The sequence below is a fragment of the Camellia sinensis genome, chromosome 3 (genome assembly GCF_055761805.1).
Source record: "Camellia sinensis isolate YWXY chromosome 3, ASM5576180v1, whole genome shotgun sequence".
Taxonomy (NCBI): domain Eukaryota; kingdom Viridiplantae; phylum Streptophyta; class Magnoliopsida; order Ericales; family Theaceae; genus Camellia; species Camellia sinensis.
The window spans coordinates 36441206-36468600 of record NC_138963.1 but is presented as its reverse complement, the minus strand read 5'-3'; the positions used below and the strand labels follow the sequence as shown (position 1 = coordinate 36468600).

Here is a 27395-nt window from a genome sequence, read left to right as displayed (position 1 = left end):
GGTTGGGTTAAAAAAAAAGAGAAGGGAATGAACAGATCAAAAAAATTCATATTTTTTTAGTTATTGAAAAATATATATAAGTAATTTTTATTCTTTTTGACAAATTTAAGATCCAAAGATGCCGCTGTGTTTGGTTTGGGAATCTAAGAAGAGATTTGGAAAGCGAAAAGAAAAAAGTTAGGTGAAATGAGAATAAAATATACTTACATTTCACCTAGTTTCACACACCTTTTCTCTTTCCCTTTCCAAATCTTTCCCCCAATTCCCCAACTAAACACAACATAAGTGATTGTTACATAAAAAAAAAAAAAAAAAAAATCTTCCCCCTGCCCCCCGTGCCAAAATAATAATAATAATAATAATAAGTGACTGGATCTCTATCTTGGGCCCATATGAAAATTTTTGTTGAATACTTGTTCGGCACATTGGTAACTGGATAGAGACTAGGCCTAAGATCAAGGCTCCCTCTTAGGCAATGTTTAAATTATGAATTTAAAAAGAAAAAAAAATATAAATTATTTTTTTTTTGCATTTTCTTTACAAATCTCTATTAATAGAGTCCCTTCTTAGCCCAACACATCTCATATGTCCACGCAATGTTCCAAATGGTGCCCCGTCAAGTTTAGAGTGGCCTAGACATCCCTTTTTTTTTTTTTAAAAAAAAAAAAAATAATTAATTATTTATTTATTTTGATACGTGTCCTAAGGAAGGTCTTTAGGGCCTATCTTAAGTAAATTTGAGATGGAAAATGTTTAGTGGCCTGAATTTTTGTAGTTCGAATGGTTCGAATATATCAAAACGATGTCGTTTTACACTCAAAACGACATCGTTTTGAGTGTTTTGAGCTATTCAAGACATGATTTTTCGAATCACCTATCATTATTGATTTGAGAATCAAGTGATACCCACTAGTCACATGATCTAGGCAAATGTGAGGGATTGACACGAGAAAGGAAATGAACACAGGAGAAAAAGAAAGAAGAAGTTGTATTATATACTGATGAGACTTGAATTCAAACATCACATACAAAAGCACCTCATTCACCATGTATTCTTGATCCTCATAGTTTTTTTTTTTTTCCTTCAAAAAAGTTCTTTGTTAGAATTAAACAGGTATAACATTAAGTGAAGAAGTTGACTTCTTTTTGTTTGGTTGGGTTACGAATTTGGGTGGGGGGGGGAGGAAATTGATTGATTACTCTTAGAAATATGAATATAAGTAATTTCATTTCATATTTCATATTTCACAACAAAAAATTATATTTCACTTTCTCTTAATCAAATCCAAACGCAACATAAGGAGAATATTTCAGTTTGAGATGTGATAATTTTTTTTTCCTCATCAAATCAATAAATATTAGCAATCGGGAACAACCCATGTTCAATTAAGTACCCAATTAAGCTAATTAATTAATTAATTTTGGTCGGAAAGACAAGCAATCAAAGAATATCTAAATTAGATTAATCCCAAACATTCAACGAACTAATCTTCAATTAAACTTGTGAGTTAAGCCTAACACCTGTCCAACATCACAATATGGAAGACAAACCATTGTCAATTGATCACAACTCTTGCAACTCAATAAGAGACTCTACCTCTACATTTGTGAGTTTTATTTCCCTAATATTTAATTGAAATATCAATTTTACAATTTAAGTGTTTAAGTAAATTGGGATGACTAAGGATTATATAAAAAAAAAATTTTGAATAAAATTTCAATACAGAATTATGTGACTTCGCCTCCGTTTGGGAAGTGGGTTGGCTTTTTGGCTTTTTTGGCTATTTTAGCCTAGGCTAAAAAGTTTGGTTTGGGAAGGGCCACTACAAGAATTAACACTTTTGGCAACAAAAAAATTGGTCGCTAAAAGTCAATTTTTGGTCGGCAAAAGTTATTCGCGACCAATTTTTTTGGTCGCTACTTTGGTCGCCAATTGAGGGTCGGCAAAAGTAATTCGCGACCAAAATTTTGGTTGGTCGGCAAAAGTTGGATTTGCCGACTAAATTTTTGGTCGCTAAATATTTAATTACCGCGACTAATTCATTTTGTCGCTAAAACACTTTGGTCGCGAAAAGTCGCCTTTTGCCGACCAAATTTCTTAGTCGCCAATTGACACATTTCGCGACCAAAAAGTTTGGTCGCCAATTGTGACATTTCGCGACCAAATTTTTTGGTCGCCAATTGTGACATTCTGCGACCAAAATTAGTTTGGTTGCCAATTGTTACTTTTCGCGACCAAAACTGTTGGTCGGCAAAAGTGAGTTTCCACGACCAACAAAATTTTTGGTTGGCAATAGATGTATTTTTTGCGACCAAAACTCTTGGTCGGCAATTGTCATTTTTTGCGAAAAAAAATAATTTATTTGTCGCAACTAATAAATTGGTCGCCAAAGCAGGAAAACAATACACCTGTAATTCCTAATAATTCATTCAATCCATAATAAACCTATAATTTTAAAGCATCATTCAAATTAACGGATGCTTTAGGGGCTCAATACTCCAGAACTATTTTATCTTAATATATTGTCATGCTTTGTTTACCAAAAAAGAAAACAAGGTGTGTAAAACTTCTCTAATAAATAATATCAAAATTTTCTTCTATTTCTTTCTCAAGCTATGTAAGGGCACAAGTTCATAGCATATTCATCGTCATGTGATGAATGTGTCAGGAAAGAAAAAATTATAGAAAAATAAAATATACTTTTACAAAATTTTCTCATAAACTAATGTAACATCAAATAATAAATTTTAAAATTTTAACATAAAGCCAAGCTCTTCATATCTCATGTCAATCCTCATAATCATAATCCACACCATAGGCTCCGCAGCTTTCAACACCTTCACCGTAATCAGTCTTGTGGTCAAATTCATTATCATACTTTCTTATTTCAGACTCAATCTGTCGGTGCTAAACTTCTTGTTAAACTTTGTATCGCATTTTGCAATTATGCCTTCCGTGTTGGCATTCTCAGCACCTTGGCTCTGTAAAGACATTGAAATGGATGTATAGAAATACATTAGCTAACTCTCAGTGTAGCTTTGTCTCATAGCAAGAAATAAATTTCAGATTAATGGAACAAATATAACAGTAAAATAACATGGCATCATATTGTAACTTGATTTGTTAGATTTGAAATTGAGAATTCATGTAAATATGATGAATAATCCCACCAAATGATTATTTCAATCCTTCCATCTAACTTGAGCCAAACACACGCGGCTTATCATCATACAATTACCTGTTTTAGAAACTGTATTTGAAAAAAAACATTAGAAAATGACAATGACGACTGTATTTTCCTCCACGCCTCGTTTTCATTTATAAAAAGGGCTGCAACCTTCATTGGCAGGAAGAACTGAAGTTTCCTTTGTTAAGTGCGCCATTGAATTACCATAGGACAACGTTGGTTGGAGTCATTGCAATGGAGTTGAACACAACTTGCTTTAAAACTTGCAGCATACCTCAACATCATCGATATCAGAAAGGCTTTCTGACTCGTCAATTGCTGCCATTCTACTCAGATGCTCATATCTATGCAGCTGACCAGATACCTTGTTACCATCTTGGCATCCATCAAAGCTCCTGAAACATCAGAATGTTACTTTGACTTAAGCTTTCAAGTTTAATCCCTAAAATAATGCATGACAGGAATTTCATGAGAACAATTCGTTACCCTTTTGGGTATTCAAGAATCCACTTCTTACAACATCTGCACGTACTTTCGAGGACGGTGTTACTTCTTTCTCTAACTAAAAAACAAACATGAAAACAGAAGTGTGTGGAAAGATAAACTTGATCCAAGATCTCTCTTACACACCTTAAAGTCATTAGTTTATCAATCACGGAACAGAAACAAGGAGTAATGAGGAAGAAAAAGCTACATAATCCTAAATTACTTCTAACAGTATATTTGAATATATATCTCAACCATAGTGAAAAACTTGGAAAATGGGAAACAATGCACAAGATTGTGAGCAAAATGTCTTTGTAAGTCTAAGGAATGGAGGCAAAGGTCTTTTAGTTTATACAAATTACAATACACATTTCATGAGAAGAAAAAAAAAAAAAACATGATATTTATCTTTAAAATTTGAATATGCCATGCCTTTAGCTCATTGGGTTGGGATCATATATTTCCAAGCTAGGGAGGGATTTAGGAGATAAATGGCAGGAGAAGTTGAAAGTATACACAACTGAATTCTGATCTCATTACCCTGAATTAGACATGCTGCTAGTTTAGTTTTCCACATCTTTTTTATGCTTCAAGAGTCAAAAATCTTTTTTTTCTTCTTTTTTCATTTTTAAGATTTTCTGCGCATGGGCTCAGCTAGTGTTCCATGGGCCTTCTTTTGTGTCACATTATTGTGTTTTTATACATGATCCTTAGTTTATTACTTTGTTTAGATCAATTCTGTAACTCAATTACCTTAGGGGTCGTTTCTTAGTGTTGTCTTCAACCTGTTTCAGAAGCACATTTCAGTTTTCCTCACACATTATTCAGTCTGGTAACTTAAGAGGATATAATCTTATCATAACAAGTCAACAAATATTTGTAATAGGAGTATACCTGAAACAAGACTGGACAGAAGATCTTTTCCTGCCCTTGCAGTTACAATGGTGTTGTGAGCGCCAGAGACACAAGGACCATGATCAGCAGCACACAACATTACGCAAATCTGATAAGGTCGCATAAGATAGTGAGAACATAGACCAAATTGTACTTCTGACTTGAAGAGACGTGCACAAGTTCCATTGACCCAAGCAACCACAGGTTTACTGATTTTCCCCTGTTTCAGGACTTCCTTTGTACATATAAACATGTATGTACAACAAATAAAGAATGAGATCGAGACAGAGAAAACTTTGTCTATGTTATCGGTATGAGGGGCATTGAAAGTAGATGAAGCTGAATTAGATGGAGACATAAATGTGTTAAAGTGGTTGGGAATTTCACACATTGAAACATCACCAAATCCATTTGGATTTGCAAATTGCTGTCTCAAATTGTTGACACCGTGCCCAGATACATTATGCATGGCTTCCACACCAAGTGATGTTTGAGAGTTCTGCATGGAAAAATACCTCCTCCTGCAAAGGAAGTGTTTACTAGGATGAATCCAAGAAAATGACTTTTTCTCTTTTGTAAAGAAATTAAATCATATAAACTTGGATTAATTAAGCCCCAAATTTCTCATTTTGCAAGTATTTAGCTCAGCCTACAATTGAAATAATAATAACTATCCTCCAAGTGCCAATGTCTTACTACGACGTGCGGTGTATGACTTGTTTGGCAAAGTGCTACTGCTAGCAACTAACTGAAAATCTCATGGATATAATTTTTATCAACATTATTAAATGACAAAAAGAATGCTACTGTAATTCAGAGGACCGACTTCTTGTCATTGGTTGAGAACTATGAAACCATGCCTGCATGCAAAAACTATGAGATTGTCTTGGAATGTCATATTGAACTGTGTTTCTGCAACAATGTCAATATATACAGACCTTAGCCAAATAGAGATTACTAGCTTGAAACCCTCTTTCAACCACATTCCTGATGGACAAAAAATAACAAGAACATATGACCGAGGCAAAATTCAATCATCATCTATGACATAAATGCTTACTCTGAAACCAATGCAAACATTGAAACTGAATAAACTTAGAAAACATAGGTGATTTAAAAATTAAAAGTATCTAGAAACATGTGATTCAGCATCACATGTATAAAAAGTTACAGGAGTCACCTAATTGAATTTTGATTCAGATCACTTGACTGTTCATCAACCAAAGCAGTATTTTGAGGGAATAAATTGTCGTTGCTTCGTTTCCTCTGAAGTACACCCCCAAGTTGCTGACCAGATGAGCCGGCTAATTCTGCGGGCTTCCTGCATTTAACATGTTTACTTGTCTAAAGAAGTTGGTGGTATAACAAAATCTGGTTCTTATTAATTGGATCAACTATTCATCTCCGCATAGAATACCCACCAATCAGTCTGTTTAAAAAGGAGTTCCGAGACATGCCATTATTGTACAGTAAAAGCTATAGTCTCACGCATATGAGAGTACGTACAGACTGAGAGAGTAAACCAATTTGAAGTAAACCAATTTGATAAAAAATCATTTTTCTGGACATAAACCAAAAAATCATTTCCATTTTAAGTAAACCAATTTGATAGTTATCTAGAATACACATTTTTCTATTTCCTTATGTTGCACTACATAAACCAAGTCCAGCAGATTTCCATTTCAAGGAGTGACCAACAATATTGTTCCAAAGAACTTTTCCATCATTAGAAATTCATATAAACAAAAGTGATAATATAATGAAAAGGTTAGATATATGTGCCTTAGTTCCTTTCTTCAAATTACATCCACGTAAATAACCATATAAAGTGACATTTCTATTGCATTTATTATCCATATGCACTCTTTCTGGAGGTGTGACATCTTCAAAACGATCTACCAATACATAGGGATGGGTAGTTCGCCAAGACAAAGGATGAAATTTCATAACATAAATGAACCTTGCAAGATTGTGAACCTCACATTTAGCATACCTGCTCAATCAGAAAATGGATCATAAATCTAATGAGTATTCTGTTAAGGTATTGATTATTTAATTACAAGATAGAAGTGAACTTGCAGATTTCAGAACAAGAGGCAGTCAAATACTTACTTCCTATGAATAAGACCAGACAAATAGAATAGTTTAGCTCCATCATATATTTCGGTCCAGAATCGATGCTTGAGGCACTGTTTTGTTTTTTTAAGTGTCTTTACATCCTTGAACTTATCAATATGTGTAAGAACTCCCATAATTTTAGGGAATCCATGATTTTGCAAAATATTAAGGAACTCAAAAGTTTCCTGCAAGAACAAAATACCCCATTACACCAGATTTACTATATAATAATAATAATACTTAGATCAGATGAGCCAGACCAACAAAAATGTCCATAAATTCAGAATAAATTGCGAGTGAAACAGTTAAAATAAGAATGGATAAGTTGGGGAGGGAAAAAGATTAAAAACAAAATAAGATAAATTACGGATCACAGGCATTGCACAACACCCATCCAATGATTTTGACGAGCTTCAAAAATCCGTAAACTTTGTAGTTAACAACCAATCAAATTTGATTATTATTGCCAGAAAGAAAATTATAAATATGCAGGTTAGTGCATCATTTTACCAATCGAACAAAAGCATTTCCATTGAATGCTAAAAATACACTTGCTACTCTCTAAGCCTAGGCACAAAAACAAAACAAAATAAAATAAAATAATTTCCAAAATAACAGAATCATATATGACTTGATACTTGCTTATAATAATACAGAAGTGGGTTAAAAAATTTCTTAGTGGTAAAGTAATATGCCAATTAGACCTTACCATTTCAAAACCGTAACTTCCATCAATGAGAAGCAGAGCTAGATCAGCAAACTTTGCAGCATCAATCATACCATTAATATCATTTGGGCACTCCACAAATTGTGCCTTTGCTTCCCTTAAAAAACAAAAACAATAGAAAAAAAATTGACCAACCACTTCTACCTCAACCGGTGAATACAAGAAACCCTGTGAACATTTCCAATCCTTCACTAATTCTTTCCTCAAATTCACATTTGATGAATAAAGAGTTAAAAGTGAGCCCCAATCATTTCATCAAACTTGTATCAAATCATGGGAGAGCCAAAATTTTAACCAAATCAAGAATGAACCAAATCCTTCACTAATTTCCAACAATTTGATGAGATTTTCTTGAAAAAATATGATTTTTTTTTTTCTTCATAAAAAATCGATAAAAACAGGTTTTTTGCATAAGAAACAAAGAGTAAGGATTAGAGTGTTCCAGACCAGATCAAGCTTTCAACCAAATTCACTCAAATTTGATTAAAAAAAAGTAAGTATAAGGATTGGAGATGCTCTTATCAGTGAAGTTTGTACTTAAAAAACCCAAACTGGTTAGGGAGAGCATATTAAACCTGACACAATAGTAATGGGTCCTCAATCATCTGGTAGATTATGCTTGGTGTAATGCTTCACAAGACACTTTATCAGAAGAGACTTTCCAACCTTTAAAAACAAAAAAAAAAAATTGAATCCCATTATCATAACTTCATTACTAGCTACTAAAAAATAGATAATTACCTGGGGAGGACCCTGCACCACCACAACATACGGTGCCGGTTCTCCGATAGACCGGTCAATCGTCGGTACATAAAGCCTCCACTGCTCTTTCTCCGAAGCACGCGATTGCAATCGCTTCGCTTTCACAGTCGAACTAAAAGCAAATGCCTAAAAGACATAGCAAAATTAGTTTGTATGGACATGAAAGTAAAATCTGTGTGTTACACATTAAGAAAAAAAGATGAATCAATGTAATACAGAAAAATCTACAGTCAAATCTGTGAGTTGATACATCAAAGTAGCACGTTAAGGAGGGTTTATCCATCAATCAATGGATTAAGAGAGCATCCATCACCCTCCCAGAAAATTAAGAATCCTGGGATGAGATTGCAGATAACTAAGTATTGCTAGCTGACTGTTCAATGTGAGGTGTATAAATTTGAACAGGAAGATGTTTCAAGTAATAATAAAAAATGGGTGGTTTAAAAAATAAAAAAGACAATCTAGTTTTGGCCAGTTAATCAATGACGTTAGGAGGGGTGAACCAGATACAAACATAACCTTTGGCATTATTTGCATGCAATGGCTACTCTCACACAAACTTGTATTCCCATGATTGCCAGGCCAGGGATTTCACCATTGAACCAAGCAACGCTGCTTTAATGGTTCGAAAAGTACAAAACTTTGAAAGTAAAAGAAAGGGGGAAAATTTAAGAGGAAGTGGCACAAAGAGAGAATTAAATCCATGCACATACAAAGAAAAGTAATGGCCACAATATGGAGCCTTTGTTAACATAACAAACCATACTAAAATATCTAATCATGGAAGTATGAAACACTTGCTGCAACTTGTGGCACTGCATCTCATAACTATAATATCTATCACTCAAAACAACTATAAATAAATATTATAAAATGGGTCCATTCACATGGTTTTCTTTGTTGCAAACTTGCAATACTAACAATTCAAGCTCAAAGCTGCGTATGTTTCCAATTTTGAGTGATCATACACATAACAAAAATTTCTACTCCATCCAGTATGTCACATGAAGATGTAAGGGCAATAATCTCATTGATTTTTTTTTTCTTTTCCCCAAGGTCCCCTTGATGAAGAAAACATGACAGCTTTCTAAAGTAATTTCATATACATTTACAATAATACAGTGGTGAGGCAGTGCAGCACGCACATGATCCATAAGGCATAGTAACAGGACTTTAATTCAAACATTTGGCATCCGCATCCTGTACACCAAATAACAAGGTTCAGAAGACAAGGCAGGGACATGATACACATGAAGCAATGCAGCATGTATGTAGCCCAGAATGCATGCAGAGAAAACGTCAAATTCAATTTTTAGCATCATGTAAACCAAACAAAACAGATCAAGAGTCAAAGCAGGGACATGACACAATGAGCAAATGTATTATTAGAATTATTTAACTTTGACCTTGTCCTCCATCCCAAACAGGGGATGGGTCCAAAAGGGTGTTTTACACTAAGTAGTTCCTAAGAGACATTTTATCAAATAGTTTGAAGGCAAGAAAAACAGACATATATGTAGGCAAATTGGTACAAACGTATACACATCATTTCATATACACATACAAATAGGTACAAACATATAAATCTACAAATTCAACAAAAGTTCATAGTTTCCTCTACAATGTGCAAATGATTATTAGTACCTTCAAGATTCCAAGTACTCTAGTGACATCTTCCTTCATGAGCTTCTTCCTTAAATCCTTACAATACATCAAACTTAGAGCCTCAATGTAAACTTCAACATCATCACAGTCAGCAATCTCGACAATGTAGGGGTTAGAAGTTCTCTGCTGCTTCGACCACCGATCGGAAAGCTTAACCGCGAAGAATTGGTTGTGAGCAACCAAGATTTGCCGAGAGAGAGATTGATATGATTCAGGGGGGGTTGGGAAACGAAGAACTTAATCAGTAGAATTTAGAAGACTAGGAAACCCATGGTATTATTGCAGAGCCATAATCAGTAGAATCAAATTTGGGCCTTTTTTTACGAGCCCAAGACGAAGAAAACTAGGGTTCCCTATGAGGCCATGCTTAGCCTCGTATAGCAGCAATTGGGCGGTGGTCAGCCTCCCGGAACAGTCGCCGTCGCTGCTGATGAGGTTTTGGGTGTTTTGAAGAACAATAACCCCAACAAGAGGGAGGAGATCGAGAAATTGTTGAACCCTATGTCGAATCATGATTTCGATCAGATGGTTTCCTTTGGGAACCTAATCACTGATTTCCAAGAAGAAGAAGACAATGTTATGATTGATGATAATGTGGGTTTTACTGTTGTGTTTGACGAGGAAGAAGAACAGGAGGAAGAGAATGGGTTTTACTGTTGTGTTTGACGAGGAAGAAGAACAGAATGGTTTTGATGATGATGATCTTAAAGTTGAGACCAAGCTTTTGGGTCATCTCCAATTCGATAATTTCAGCCTTGTTAAGTGTTTGTTGCAGAACCGATTGAAGATTGTGTGGTGTACTCGTCTAGCCAGGGCCGAGGATCAGGAGACGAGAGAGAAGATTGAGGAAGAAATGTTGGAATCTGGACTGGAATTGGCTGCAATTCTTGAGCAATTGCAAGCCGATTGAGAGAGAGAACACAGAGAGAGGGAGAGTAGGAGACAGAGGAGATCAGGGCCTTCTTTTAATTTTTTTTTTTTTTTGTTTTCCAGGTACAAAACGACGTCGTTTTTACTTTGGCGACCAAATTTTTTTTGTCGCCAAAAAATTTCATTTCCCCCCTCCCTGTTTGAAATTTCCCTCCCAAACACTTTTGGCGACCAAAACACCATATCAGTCGCAAAAATGCTACCTTCGGCAACAAATTTTTTTAGTCGCTAAATCTCAATCAATGGTGACTAAAATATTAGTCGCTAAAAGTACAAATTTGGCGACTAAATTTTTTTGGTCGCCAAAATGTAACCTTCCGCGACCAAATTTGAAGTTGGTCGCCAAAAGCATACCAATTTCTGCGACTAACTCATTTTGGTCGCCAAAAATATTGATCATTCGCGACTAATTAATATTTTGGTCGGCAAATGTCATTTTTTTGCGACTAAAAATTTTTTGGTCGGCAAAAGTGGTCGCCAAATGTGTAAATTCTTGTAGTGGGCTTTTTGGCTTTTTTAACTTTTTTTGTGAGAGAAGAATGTAATGATTATGAGTTGGATGTGATATTTTATTTTTTGTGGCTAAAATAGCCTGTTTTGTCTTTTATGGCTAAAATAGCCAAAAAAGCCCCGTTTAGCCTATTTTGTCCTTTCACTTTTAGCAATAACATTCTATACTGTCCACATTATTCTAAATGAATTTTTGAATAACTTTTTATTTATAAATTATTTTTCAATTATAATTTATGTTATATTTGATCATGCTGTAATTTCTAATTCATTATACTTTATTATATTGCGATTTATTATAATAAATAAAAAAAATACAAGCCACATTTTTCTCCACAATGAGAGTCTATGTGCCCATCCCTAATATCTAAGGTTTGATATATTTTGTTAAACACTATATCCATGCCATGAAAGCACCCCATGACTAGGTTAAAACAACCCGTCTTTGTATATGCGTGGTTTATATAAATACAATGAATGAACATATATATGTACATAGAGTGAGAGAGATTGTCCTTTTCCTACCATGCGGAGGATTCGCTTGTCTCCTATGAGAGGGACCTACTACATGAATACAATATATGAAAAGTTGCTTATGAAAGTGTGAACCTTTTGATGAGAGAGAGAGAGAGAGAGAGAGAGAGAGAGATCAAGGTAGTAGTAGTGGCATAACCATGTTTGTCTGGAGTCAAAGAACCCATACATTCATGTATCCACTACCTCAACTTCACTTCTGAGATGAAAACAAACAGTCTCTTTGGTTTCTTTTCCAATCATATTTTACTCCATTTGTCTCAACTCTCACTCTTTCTCTCTCAACATTTATTGACCTCTTTTTTTTTTCTTGGTTGCTAGCTGCCTGTATTTCATAGTTTATTCTTAATTTAATTTACTTCTTTTGTCATGATATTTTTAATAACTTTGTCAACCATGATGAGATCCACTTCTTGCAGTGAAGTATGGTAGAGGAAAAAGAAAAACTAACAAAACAAAAAGAATCCAAGAATGTTAATATTGAAATTGAGGTGAAAAGTGTCTCCCAAATATGTGAAAACGATAAAAAAAAAAAAAAAGTAATAATTTTAATAAAAAATGTATTAAATTTAATGAAAAGTTTATCATGTTAATGTCTTTTTTTTTTTTCTTCTCTTTTTTTGATGGTTAGATCACTTGTTGATAAGGCCCTACAATAAATAATAATTTCTCTTGTAATAATTATTGCAAGGGTAGTTCAACGGGTGTTTAAAAGTGGTTTAAAGATGATTCATGATTAATTAGATGAGTAATGCTGGACCTCAAATATTTTATTAAAAATTTTACCAAATGTTTGTGGGATATGGGATCCCACACCCATGTGAGACATTTGGTAAAATTTTTAATAGAATATTTGGGATATCTAGCATTTTTGTTAATTAGATAGTCAAAATCACTGTAAGAAAATCTTACAATTGTATTGCAAGAATTATTGCATTGCAGAGAATAAAATTCCATAGGAAATGCAAAGACAATACGTCATTTTCAAGTTCGCTGGGAAGACAATTGTAATCAGAAGGATCCCTCCGGTCCAAAGGGCGCCCGTTTGGATTAGAGATCAAATTAAGAGTCTCGTTTTAATAATTTGAACAATTTATTTTATTAAATATTTTGTGTATTTTGTCTATAAAAAAAATTATATCGATTTGATAACTGCAATATATTTAATTTATTACGTTTATAATTAAAAAAATGTATAATTTATTTTTAAAAATAAAATTATTATCTATTTTTTTAATAAAAAATATTTGACAAAATAAATAATTTAAATTATTAAAAATAGAACCCGTTATAAATCCCACGTACCTAAATAACGCCCTCCAATCTGGATGAGAGGTGATCCTTCTTGTAATAATAGAATCCTACTACATTTATATATATATTTTTTGTCTACTCACAATAAAAGTGAGCCCATATCATGTGATTACGCGGAAGGTACTCCCATTATGAGTAGACAACAACAAATGTTATATATATATATAAAAAAACGTGATTATAATCTTAGTGGTAACAATTAAAAAACCTTCAAGGTAAAATTTAATAAAGAAAACAATGGACACGACCCTTTGATGCATATTATTGATGATTTATTAGGGATATTAATTTTAGAAAAATGCTTCCCACCCCCAGTTTTCACGACTCCCAATAACCCCCAGTGAGGTGGCACTCACGTGATTGTCACGTGACTGAAAAATCTATGTATCTGTTAATAGACCCAAACACACAGGTTCACATTTCATTTTGAAATTTTGCCCCCTCCCCCCTCAAACAGGTATATGTCTTCGCTCCAACGGTAATAGCTACTGACCTCCCACTCCGACGCCTGACTCCCACTCCGACACCGGCGACCACTCCTTCCCTTCACTCCGACACCGACAGCTCGTTTCCTAATCTGTCTGTCTCTCTTTCCCTCTCATTCGACGAGAAGGAGGACGAGATTAAGAGGTAAATTTAAACGAAACTGAATGTTATAATTTATCTGCGTATATAAAACAGGTATATCTACGTAAATTTCACTCTCTCTTTCCCTCTCTGTATATGTATCTATCCGTGAAGCCCCGACTGTTTGTATGTATATCTGCGTATATATATATCTATCTATTTCCTGTTCGATGAAAACCTTGATTTGAAATTCCTTTTCATAAATTTTCTTTTCATTTGGGAATTGTCGCATTTTCATTTACGAATTGCGGCCTTTTCATTTGGAGTCTTACATTGCCTTAAACGTGTTCGATGAAATTCCCCAACGAAATGTTTAATCTAATCATTTACCTTTTTGAATTGGTTCAATTTCTCCAGTGCATAATTTCTTGATTAAACATACATAATCAAGAGTGAAAACCTGTTTAATCAATTTCAGGTTTAAAGCACTCTTGATTATAAGCAATTGCTTATAATCAATTATGAAAACCAAGATAGATATAGGTCAACAGGTTTGTAATTGCTTATAAGCAATTATGAAAACCTAAAAATTATAAACAATTGGTTATAATGAAGAGTGAAAACCAATTCAAATAATTGCACCTCATCACCATGTGTTTGACCTGTAGGAATTTAGCAAACCTGTTGACCTGTTAGAATTTTAGCAAACCTTTTGACCTGTATTAGCAAACCTGTTGACATGAAGGCCTCTTTGGAACACGTACCGGTACATACATACTATTTTCTATGCCAACCATATAAGGATAATACGGTGTTTGAGCTTGAGCTTGAGCTTGAGCTTCAGGTTCAAATCGGAGCAACTTAGCGGCCTGTATGTTTTGAAGAATAATTACAGATTGAAATTTATGAATTGCTTTTACATACTTCAATAGACTTTGTCAAAAAAACATTTGAATACATATTTTACCTTTGCTTTTGTTTGTTTTTTTGCTGTTGCCTTGAACCGATTAACAATTTGATCTACTTTGGCAACCTTTCGTTTCGTAACTGGACGACCTCTTCGCCGAGCAACCAAATGACTAATCACCTTCCTACTAGTACCTCCTTGTGTAGAACCGGTGTGAATCGGACTTTTTGTTGAACATGGTAAATTACTCCCATCACCGGATTCTTCTTTCATGACTCTCTCCTTGATTTCATCCAACCCAAGGTCTACAATTCTAGTTTTGCCTTCAGAGTTACCAGCAAGTTGTACAATGGCAATCAATTTTTTGTTCATCCTCTCATAGGTATTTGCATTGAAATCATTCCCAAAGCCGGTGTGTGGTTTTGATGCATGCGTATTCTCTATCCACATCTTTTCTCCACCGACGCAAAATGTATTTACTTGACACCTCATTTATTCATCTTCTGACAAGCACAGCGAGTGAGTGAGCACACATAATGCCTCTAAACTCAAACAACCGACATATGCATTGAACTTCACATTCAGTTGAATTAAAATAGACAACAAAGTCCACATGCTTCATCTTCTCAGAAACTACCATCGCTTCTTGGACATTATATATAGAAATTGATCCCTCCTCTTTCACAATCACCGCCTGACAGTAAACTAATCTCTTCAACTCTCCTTGAACTTCTTTGAATTTTGCATTGGTGTAGGTTTGCTGAAATTGCTTCTCAAACCCGTATATAGTTAGGCAATCAAACAATTTGTGTCGAGACTTGAAGTCTGTTTTCTTCTCTTTCTCTACCTTATTTCTCAAGGCATTGTCATATTGTTCAACGAGTTGCTTCAATGTAGTTTTTGGATTTACATATCCATCAAAAAATGTATTCATACTTTCACTTCGTTGTGTAGTTGACATGCTAGCCCAAAAAATGTCTTTAACATAGACAGGTACCCATCGATTCTGCTCATCATATAGTACCCCCAACCACTCATTATCATAAAGATTGAATGTTGCAAGCATCTCTTCCCATTTACTCTCAAATTTAGCTCTTGTCAGACAGTTATAAATTGCATTTTGCATAGCCAACTTTATGGCTTCATACTGAGCATATCCTTTCAACTTCTCTGAAATTTTCTTCATGATATGCCATAAGCACCACCGATGTCGAGCTTGTGGAAACACAATTTCTATAGCATTTTGCATAGCTCTACACTGATCAGTTATAATAGCTTTTGGCGGATGATTTGGTATGCAACTTAACCATGACTTGAATAGCCAAACAAATGTGTTAGTGTCTTCACTAGACAACAATCTACAACCAAGCAAAATGGACTGTCCATGGTGATTAACTCCGACAAATGGAGCAAATGGCATGTCATATTTGTTCGTCAAATAAGTTGTGTCAAATGAAACGACATCTCCAAATGCTTCATAAGTCGCCCGACTCCTTGCATAAGCCCAAAACAAGTTTCTAATGCGAAACTCCTTATCAACATCAATCACATAAAAGAATCTCTCACTATGTGCTTGCATCATCATAAAATAACTTTGAAGTGATTCGGCATCACCTTTCCCAAGCCTCAACCTTCTAGCTCTCTCGATGTAATTTCTTGCATCTCGCTCGTCAAATGTCAATGGCTCGTATCCCCCCGCTTCAACAACCATTGAATGAAAGTTCGTAGACACCCCAACCCCTGCTTGATCATTAATTTCTAATCTTCTCTTCACAGGAGTAAGAATTTTCTTATTCATTGCAAAATGACGTGAGTTGGTGGGAATCAAATCATGATTATGCTCAAGGTTAACTGTGGTTAGTTTATATCTCTCATCCTTTTGTACACTACCTCGCACACTTGCTGTGCAACCAATTTTTGTGGACAAACATGGCTTCAGAGGGTTGACTTCTGATGTCTTTTTTCTCTGCCCCGCTCGAGAACATTCAATTGCAAAGTTTAGCAATTGCCCATCATCTCCAAAATGTTGTGCTTTATGAGCTATAGAAAATCCAACATGCTTAGCATATTTTTCATAAAATGTGTACACCTCTTCCCTTGAGCTAAAACACATACCCTTCTTAGGTTCTTCAACGTGTTTGCCCTCATTTATTAAAGGATTCTTACCAACATTTGAATCAACCTCCATTTTTCCACTTTGCGTACTGAAATAACAATTAAACAAATATCATTTCCGTAACAATGCCAAAACAAAAATACTGTTTACAGATTATGGAACTAAACTTCATATTTCAGATTTTATATAAACTCTTTACAGATTATGAAACTACACAGTTTACAGATTATGGAACTATTCATAATTGTGAACCAAATTTCATATCTCACATTACTTATCTCACAAAATTACTTATCTCACATTACTTTTCTCACCAACTTTCATATAAACTGTTTACAGATTATGGAACTACACTATTTACAGATTATGGAACTACACTGTTTACTTATCTCACAAAAATGTCTACAAATTGCTCATATTCACATTACAGATTATATAACACTGTCCAAATTTCATATTTCATATTATATAACAATTACTCATAAAATAACCACAGTTAATCATAGGTCCAAAATGACAGATTATATATCATATTATGTTTACAGATTATATTTCAGATTTCATAGGTCCAAAATGACAAATTGATTAGAATTAATTTCAGATTTCCTTCCTTGTACCGAATTTACGATTACAAGTAATTGTGTGCATAATATGTTTACACACAAGGAATGACAAATTAATTAGAATTAATTTCAGTAATTTACCTAAAAAACACAACTCTTGTCCAAAATAACAAATTGATTAGAGTTTACAGATTATATTTCAGATTTCAGAATTAGCATATAACTGAAAGAGAACTCAAGTTGGATTAGCATATGAAATTGATTTTTTACCTCATAAACCAGATTGATGGACAGAGACAGAACAGAGCAAAACCAGACAGAGCAAAATTACAGGAATTCTGAGGATAGATGAGAGCGAGTAATCTGATATTGCTCAAAACAATAGCTGTTGTCCAGAATACACTTTTGCAGAAATTCCCGGCGAGCTATGGTGGAGGAGGAGGATGGCGGCGAGAGGTGAGGATAGGCGAGGGAAGACAGACGAGGATAGACGAGGATGGTGGCGAGAGTTGAGGACAGACGAGGGAAGACAGAAATTCCCACTTTTTCTAAAAAAAATTTTCCAGTTGTGTTTACACATCAGCTGCCACCTCATCACCATGTCACTGGGGGTCTGTAGCGGGATTGTTAATTTTATTGCATATTTGATCACTTACTCATAATGGGAATGAGATCCACATATCATCAAGATATGAACCACACTTATTGTGAAAAAGTGATAGAATATGTGATAGAATATAATATAATGTGTCTATAATCTTTTCCATTATTAATACAAGTCAAAAGCAATGATTTAAACACCTAATAATACAAAGACATCCTCCTCTAACTTTTTAATAATTATTATCATTTTAAATTTTTTTATTGAAGTTATTTTTTCATACATTATAAGTAAAAACTACACAATACTATGATATAAGTTCTCATAAGTTCACCCAAAAAAAAAAAAAAAAAATCATAATCACCTTTCCTAAGATGTACCAAAAAAGTGTTCATGTCATTATGAAAATGTAGCTTAAAATGATAATGTTTGGATTTATCTAAGCGCTCCCTTCACTGTTGACTTAATGATAACTTTTAAGTTTTTACTAGTAGGAAAATTTAATAAGACAATTCGGTAGTTCTAATTTTTCATCAAAAAGCCCGAAGTTTATTTTTTTAGATTTTTCTCCAATCATTGGGCATTGTAATTTTCCATTATTCACATTTTGCCCTTACCAATTAGAAGAATTGCTTTAAATTTTAGTTTATGTAGTATAAGAAGAAAAAAAGAAGCAGATATAATACACGTGTTGGATTAATGTATAAGTTGACCTAAATATAATTTCTATTTCATACAAATTATATACAATCTTAAAATTTTAACAATTTTTGTTGGAGGAAATTTTATAATGCATTCTTATAAAGGGATACTTGTCATTTTGCATAGAAAGCTAAATACTTAGGAAGATTGTCAAATAATGTCACCTGAAAAAGGTTATTAGTAAAACTAAAAATGTATGGGCGTGCTATAAACATTATTAATACTAATAATGGATATTATAATTTTTTTTGTAAATTTATAATAATTTTTAAAAATTACCACTAAATGGTAACCCCCCACCCTAAGCAAAAAAAATAGCTTTAAGTCAATTGTCAAAGGAGGTGCAAGTTAGAGATAACAACTCTTTCAGGCAATGTTTGTTTTATCGGTCTCATGCGTAGGAGGAATTATTCTGTTTTTTAGGAATTCTAATTAAGTTGTGTGTCTTTCTATTTTATTAGTTGTTTTATGTAATACATAGAAAAAAAATAAAAATAGTAGGTATATAACTAACAGAATTGTAAGGACATACAACGTAAGATATGAGACGGACATATATTGAAGAGGTTGAATGCGAAACAGGTCGAATCCAAGCCTTGGGCCGGTCCAAACTTTTAAGCCCAAATCCAAGTGGGTTAGATGAACATGTGGGCAAGCCAATTAAGCCTAACCCTATGATCAACAGTCAACCCAAGGCCTCAAGCACTTGGGCCAAACTCGCAATGGAAAGGTTAGTCCAGCCGTGACGCTAGGCTGGGCCGAGCTGTAGGACTCAATCTTCGGACTGAACTGACGGGCCGAACCCATTACCAAAAATCAAAGTGGGCCAAGCCCACACAAAGATATCTAAATGAGCCAGCCTATCTCTATAAGCAGTGTCGCAAAGGGCCGAGCCGAGACACAACGGTATCGAGCCGAGGGAACCACTCAGAGAAACGTGAAAGCTGTGAATGCATGCATGTGTAGGCCGCCACCTCAACTGGTCCCTTTCACCTAGAATCACGGAAACGGTTGATCGAGGGAATGTGGTCTGTTATCAGCGTGGCTACAATGAATATATGCACTCAATGTTAACTACCAGATGGTCCCCTACCTAGGAGCAACGTTAAAGGAAGCTTGGCAGCATCGAAGCTTCATGAAACTATCTTGGGCAACAAGTAAGGAGTCTTGTATAAACAACACTCACTTTACATTGGAGGTAACTAAGTGGAGCTGAACCATACTCACTTAAACACAACTCTCTACATTTAGAGTGCATATTCCATCTTCTTCGATCACTTATTCTCACACCGAAGGGGTTATCTTGCCAACTCCGGCCGAGCAGTTCTAACGGTGCTCACTGTTGCAAGGTCTCAATTCTTGGATAGTCCAATCGGGTGTGAAGCTCCAGTCCACAATCATCTAGTACGACATTCGGTACGCACATATGTGATAATTTTTCCATACTTGGGTAGAACAAAAAAAAAAAAAGTGACGGGATTATTAATATTTTTAAGGAGGGAATTAGCAATCTTATGAGAAAGCTGGGAATCCATTTTGTGGACTTGTAATCCATAAGGTCCTAAATGTTTTCTTGGTGACTGGGTGGTCCCTTAATTTGTTTGTTGACAGTTTTACCACTACTAGTATTATTGATTAACATTTGGTGTGGGTTTGTATGAGATAAGGTGAATGGGTGTTTGTATGTCACGCTGATCGAAAAAGCACACTAATATTTTTGTAATTTAGTAAGTGTGTAACACTCAAAACATGAGACGTGGGTTGTGACGTTATAGACACCCCATTTTTGACCGACCTTAAGACTCAGACGTCACTGATTGAGCGCTCGGTGATATTGCATATTGTGCTCGTCCAGAAGTTTCAGAGTCCTGGCTGCAAGCCTTGCCCTCGGACTTCCGGACTCTTTCATGCCTTGCCTCGGTTTGCGAACCAGCCTCTGTTTTCTCTGTTTTCTCTTTCTGAAGGGAGGGAGAGGTCTCGTAGATCATCTCTCAGTGGCCGTAGGCTACGTTTCGTGGTCGTAGGCCATTTTTCCTGTTTGGAGCCCGGTTTCCGGTCTTTCGGAGCCGACGGCCGTGTGCCTCGGCTCGGGACCACCTAACCACCTCCGTTTGCTCCGATTTTTGGTATACATCTTATTTCCTCCATTTTGAGGAACACTGTGGCCCGAAAGACCAACTTCGTGGTCGAACGCCACCTTCGGTGCTTAACAGCCCATTTTCGGGGCCCCGGGCCGCGTGTTTCGGTCCCTGAACCTCCATTTTGCATCCGTTTTGGTTCATTTTTGGTGGAGACCTTATTTTCATAGTTAGGAAGCTTGTAAGAGGGCGGGAGGCCAGCAATTGTTCTGAAAAGCCAACTTTATTTCTTCATCGCTCTCCGACGCCTGTTTTCCTCACTTGAAAGCCAATGTTCACCACCCCGGGGCCACTTTCTTGAACCCTAAACCACATATTTGTGTTGTACACACTTGGGAGGCCACCAATATTTGGTGGCCGACCAGTAATTGTGCCTAACCCTTTTGAACCCCTCTAAAAAATGGTCTTTTCTCTTTTCTGGTTCACTTTTTCTGGGTTTTGACCACATAGTCGTGTTGTGCACACATGGGAGGCCACCTTTTTGAGGTGGCCGACCAGCAATTGTCATTGACCCTTTTGACCCTTGGCCGGCCGGCCATGGGAGGTGGTCGGCCGGCCCCCTGAACCTTCTGAACCTGACCAGCCATGACCCTCACCTAGTTCCTTACAGCTGCACCCTCTGTTTCCCCCCAGATCCTGTATCCAAGGGGGGGTCTTTTGGGGGGGAAATTTGAATTTCATTTTCCCCCATTTTCTCCACTCCTCTCCTCTATAAAACCAGCACTTCCAGCTACATTTGGGAGGGTTAGAAAATTTTTTTTGAGCTTGGTATACACATCTCTCTCTATCCCTCTCATCCAAGCTTCAAAATACCTTGGTTCTTGGCCATTTCTACATCAACTCCTAGCCTATCAATCTACACTCCATTCCAGCAACTTGAGGATGCTTTCCAGAGGTGAAGAGCTCCCAAACTTGGCCCAAGAGTTGTTGGAGCTTGGCTCTACAAGGGTGAGTCCCTTTTTTCCTCTTTCTTGTCTTGTTTTGCATGCTATCTAAGCCATACTTGAAAGATTTTTTGGGCTCCGATCCAAACTGTAAATAGTCATATTTTGACCCCCTTTTCATGTTTGATCAAGGACCTCCGGCTGTTTGAAGTCTCCTACTACCACTTGCCTCTTTATCTCTCTTTTAGGCCAATTTTTGCATAGTATTTTAGGCTTATTTGTGAGTTGTTTTGGACTTGGTCATAAACTGTAAAATAACTTTTTTTGAGCCCCTCTTCAACATTTTTGAAGGGCTCTCCTCTTTTTGAGGTCTCCTACTATCACTTGCCTCTTTATCTCTCTTTTAGGCCAATTTTTGCATAGTATTTTAGGCTTATTTTTGAGATGTTTTGGACTTTTCCATAAACTGTGAAATATCTTTTTTTGAGCCACTCTTAAACTTTGTTGAAGGGTTCTCCTATGTTTGAGAACATAAGCTACCACTTGTCTCTTTACCCCTCTTTTAGGCCTTTCTTGCATGATAGTTTGGCCTTATTTGTGATTATTTTCGTGGCTTGGTGTAAACTGTAAAGTGCCTTGTTTTGAGTCCCTATTCAACTTTGTTGAAGGGCTCTTTGCCATTTGGGGCCAGCTTCTGTCCCTTTGTGTTTAATCTCTCTTTTAGGGGCCATTTTTGCATGACAGATTTGCCCTATTTGTATTCATTTTTGAGACTTGTTATAAACTGGAAATATGCATGTTTTGAGACTTTCTTGCATCTGTCTTCATGCTTCATGATCAAATAATGCAGGCTTTGTATAGCTGTAAGTCATTCCATGTGCCTAGTTTCGAGTTTCGGGGTTCATTCCATGCATCGGGTGCCATGTTTCCATGTTTCGGGGCTGTTTTGTATCAAATTTCAGCGCTGAAATTTTCATGTTTGCATACCATATTCCATGCCTTGCCATGCTTTGGTAGAGTGGCATTTGTTGCCTTTGGTTCGGTCATCAGTTTGCGTGCATGCGTGCACGTATTTCGAGAGTCTCATTTTTCATCTCATGGCTACTGATGTGAGTGTGGCTGAGGTCCACTCATGTTGGTGGAAGTCCATTGTGCATTGTGTATGCCATTTTATTTCATAGCATTGCGTATGCTAGGTTGTATGTTAGAGCATTGTGTATGCCTCGTTACATCGTGCATTGTGTGTGCCATTTCATAGCATTGCGTATGCTAGGTTGCATGTTAGGATTGCATTCATGCATGTCATGCATATTGCATTATGCTTGGGATCGGAGTTAGCCCAAGCACAGGAAATGAGGGACGTTTCGTACTCCGAGTGACGAAACGTGTCTCAATTTCCGGTCGCTGACACTCCGGATTATCCATGATGGAGTCTAGGCCTTGTTGTGTCCATATGTGCATTCATTTCATATTGAGTCATGCAATTCGACTTCTCGGCCATCATGCATCGAGATGCGTGATTGGTGGCACGAGGATCGAGGACTACACTCCTTGAAGAGTAGTCATGCATACATATGTGAAAATACTTTGCCATGTCCCTTTGTTGCTATCTGTTGCAGCAAATCAGAAATTAGAAACCTTCTGGAGCCTGGCACGCATCCCAAGAATAATTACAAACAGAGGCAAACCAGGGCATCGCAAGGGATTTCCGCGCAAGGCAACCCGAGCATACATCATTCATCATTTGGAACAAAGCTGAGGCGGTCCATGGATTTGCGTGCCAATTTACTACTTTCCTAGATTAATTTGTTAATTAATTAGGATTCTGTATTTATTCGGGACTGTATTATTTATTCATTTGGAACTGTATTATTTATTCGGACCCTCTGCGCGAGGGCAATGTTGTAATAAGTGTGCGTGTGTGTGATGTATGTCTTCCAACCCCACGTCTTTCTCCCTTTTATTTATCAGCTTATGATGGTTAGATTAGCGCATGTTTCAATTAGCATACAGTATGATAGCATGTTTGCATTCATTCATCTGTCTTGCATGCACCGGGCTCGGCGCATCATACTAACTGCATTTGTATCTCAATTTCAAGTTGAATACATGTTAGTTGTAGCATTTCACATGCCATCTTTAGAATAGCCGAGCCTATCTTAGTTGCATTTTGCATATGTTGCATTAGGCATTTCTGTATAGTTAGGATCATCCATGGATTTCTAACATAGCTTTTGTTTTGGCTTGGAGTACTCGGTAAGTTTTATGCTTTAGCATCCTTGCATGCGTGTGAATGACTGCCATGATAGCATGCTTACCATGAGGCTATATGCTTATGTGATATAACTGCCTGAATGCCTGTGGGTGAAGGTTGAATTATTTGAATTGGAATAAATGCATTGACTGTGAGCTTTAAGCCCACTAGATAGTGGCAAAATCATGTTTTCTAAGCCCACCTAAGGGTGGCAAATCCACGTCTTAGCCTACTTGCGGGTAGCACCATGAAACCATTTTCAAAAATAAACATGAAATGTTTTGTTCCAATTTAAACGATTCAGTCTATACTTGTATGCTGTGCGCATCACATAGTAAATCTAGGCTAATAACCGGAATAAGAACGCATAATGTTTTCAAAAATAGATATCATGGTTAGTAGATGTCGATCTTTGATCGGGCGAGCGGGGGTGCTCACGAAGTGACCTTCCCCAATCGTACCCAAGTTCCCGAGCCGAGGAAACTTTGGTGATGACAGACACGTGGCCTTAGGCAAACGAGTCAGGGTTTCCTAAATTTTCCCAAAATAAAACATTTAGGTGGCGACTATGTATCTGGAAAAGCAGTCTATGTTTGGCATTTCTTTCAAAATTTGTTTTCTCAAAACGATTTGCCGGATTTGGACTCTTTGGTTCAGATTTAGAACCGTGATAATTTGAGAGTCCTGAACGTTAGTGAGCCCAATATGAACAGAACGGGGGGGACTCGCCCTCCCGGGGCGTTCGGGGACGTCTACAGTTTCTGGTGACTCTGCTGGGGACTTAGAGAACTTGACTCAAACTCATGATATCTGTTTTTTATTACACTTATGTGTTTCTTTGCATTGCATTTGCATTGGTGCGCCTAGGACACCGTGTTTGCCATCTGCTATTCCTGAACGGTTTGCCGGAGGCTTGTCTTGTCAAGGCATGACCATAAGGCTGACTGGTTATGGGCTCTGCCAGTATGGGAACACAAACCCCGATTTTATCGGCGCACCCTTTTTGACCATTCGACCTAGTGCATATTCAGAATCCATAGTGACCATTCTAAGTTAGGACAGGTTGCTTACCCGATTTAGGTTGTTTGAAACCGCTGCGTGCGTAGTGAAACCCTAGCTCCTGACAAAATAGGACAGGGAAACCCTACCCCAACATAGGGGTGTTTTGGCTCTCACTTGTCTGCTATGTGCCTTTAGAGTGCGTCTCTATAGGAATGCATGTATCAGTCTACAAGTTTGGACATCAGGCCTGCGGGCACCAGTTTAGTAGTTTGGGCATCAGGCCTGCGGGCACCAGTTCAGTACTTTGGGATTCAGTTCATCTGAGGGTATCAGTTTACGGGCAGAATTTTGGGCAGAATTCTGTAGGAGGCACAGTCATTCAGCTCTGCTCATATGGGTTATCGTGAAATCGGGCTGAGATGCTGCATGTTTTCTCTTTTACTAGGTAGTCTGGGAACCATAGCTTCAGAGGGCTCCAATATCCCCCGGGTACACCGAACTTGTATTGATAGACTTTGTCGGGTCAGAGATTCAGTTTAAAGGCAATCAGTGTTCCTTTACCAGAGGCAGGGTGAAAAGGCCGGTCAGGCACAGACCACCAGTACAGTAGCTACCAGCTCAGTGGTCTTTGAACAGCCAGGTTGAGATTTCTGAGCCTACTGCAGACACAGATATACCAGTTGCTCAGTTAGATCAGGACAATATGTCAGGTCTGGAAGAGATGGTGCGCCTACTCCAAGATAGTATGAAAGCCATGCAGCAAGATGCTATCCGTCAAGCGGAATTCACCAAGCAACAGGCCGTGGTCATAGCCCAACAGGCAGAGACAATTGCCAGGTTAGAGCAGCAAACTGGAGTATCTACTTCACACCAGGCTCCTCCCCCACCAAGAGTTCCCATACTCGGGGAGGCAACCCATGTCCAGGATGATACGGACATTCCAGGCGAGCCAGCTCCGCTCCCGGTGCTACCCCAGCTATCTAAAACACCCACCAACCTACCAGACTCCCCCTTTGAGTTCGAGACGGACCCCACAGCATTGAAAGTGAGCAAGCTTGAGAAATTGTTCAAAAAGTCTCAAGGGGCCCGCTCTATTCCTGATATAGAGGATGGTTATACCGACTCAGTGGTGACCTTGCCGGAGCAGTTTAAAATGCCGTATATCGATCGATTTGATGGCTCTGAAGACCCAATGGTGCACCTCCAACTGTTTTCTGATATCTTGAGGCCAATGGGTTTGACCACAGCCCAGAAATTGTCACTATTCGGCCGAACCCTGTCTGGGATAGCCGCAATCTGGTATGCAAAATTGGAGAACTCTGTGAAACAGAACTGGGAAGGGCTAGCTGAGGCCTTTATTGCTCAATACTCCTACAACACACAGATCGAGGTCACGACTCGTGATCTCGAAGTCACCCGCCAAGAGCCAAAGGAGGGTTTCTCAGAGTTCGTGACAAGATGGAGAGCAAAGGCCTCAATGATGACTACAAGGCCTTCCGACAAAGATCAGATCAGGATGATTGTTCAGAATCTGCATGGCAAGTTGCTGCAAAAGATGGTCGTTCTACCTCTGTTTACCTTTCCAGCCCTTCATGAAATGGGGGTTCAAATCGAGGATGCCATCAGACAAGGGATCTTTGCAAAAGATAATGAGCCTTTGAAGAGGAATGTTGCTCGTAGTTCCAATGCTACTACTGATGGTAGCACAGCTGCGAAATGCTTAGAAGTAGACACTATCACCACTTCCCTCAATGGCCAAAAACCAACCACTTCAGCTCGGCCCCAAGCCCAAAAGTTCAACCCTCTTTACATGAGTCTCTCCCAAGCTTTGAAAAAGCTGCAAGAAGAAGGGCACCTAGAACTCTTAGAACCCTAACCCCTTCCAAATCCTCTTCCACCAAGATATGACCTAGCTAAATACTGTGCCTATCATCAACAACACGGTCATGATACGAACCATTGCATCTGCCTCCGTCATAAGATTCAGGATCTTATTGATGAAGAGACCCTAGCTCCACCCAGAGGACTTCAGGTTAATACTGACTCGTCACCTCCCCACCTCAACCTCATCCATACACTACCATCCACCTTCGACCCCAGCGTATACATCACCCCAGCCCATCTACCCAAGCCTGAGGTGTTCATTCTAGAAAGCATGGACTTATGCATGATGGATGCACCTGGACCCCATTCATCTCAAACCCGTGAGCCCACTACTTCTGAGCTGAAAAGAATGATCGAAGATCTTCAGAGAACTGTGACAGATTTGGCCTCCGGGACATTGGCTCCGTCATCAACCACATCACATACCAGGGAGTTCGTGTCAAAAGGCTCCCCAGTCTTGGAACGGGCTGTATTTGAGGAATGCCAATCCCTTGGCAAAGTGGAGGCGAGTGGAAAAAACAAGATAGGGGCGGACATGGATCCCCATGAACATTTTCTGTTGGCTGTTGAGGCTTTGAAAGCCGAGGGACTGAACAAAGAGCAAGTGCTCGCAGTTGTTGCAAAAACTGTGGACGACATTTTCGCCACT

At 37.5% G+C, this 27395-nt stretch overlaps 1 protein-coding gene and 1 long non-coding RNA gene across 2 annotated transcripts; both read right to left on the bottom strand.

The window, feature by feature from the left end:
- Positions 1–4715: 4715 nt before the first annotated feature.
- LOC145820955 (uncharacterized) lies at positions 4716–6865 on the bottom strand. Its single transcript, XR_014362997.1, has 4 exons — positions 5749–6865; positions 5507–5555; positions 5376–5428; positions 4716–5089 (listed from the first exon to the last, which is right to left on the bottom strand). It is a non-coding gene; the product is annotated as an uncharacterized LOC145820955 (long non-coding RNA).
- An 87-nt stretch (positions 6866–6952) lies between these two features.
- On the bottom strand, positions 6953–10212 carry LOC114305670 (uncharacterized). The gene is made up of 4 exons (XM_082917615.1): positions 9820–10212; positions 8155–8301; positions 7989–8079; positions 6953–7510 (listed from the first exon to the last, which is right to left on the bottom strand). Exons 1-3 carry the CDS (start codon positions 9886–9888, stop codon positions 8011–8013), a joined length of 285 nt encoding a protein of 94 aa, XP_082773741.1. The 5' UTR covers positions 9889–10212; the 3' UTR covers positions 6953–7510; positions 7989–8010.
- Positions 10213–27395: the final 17183 nt, after the last annotated feature.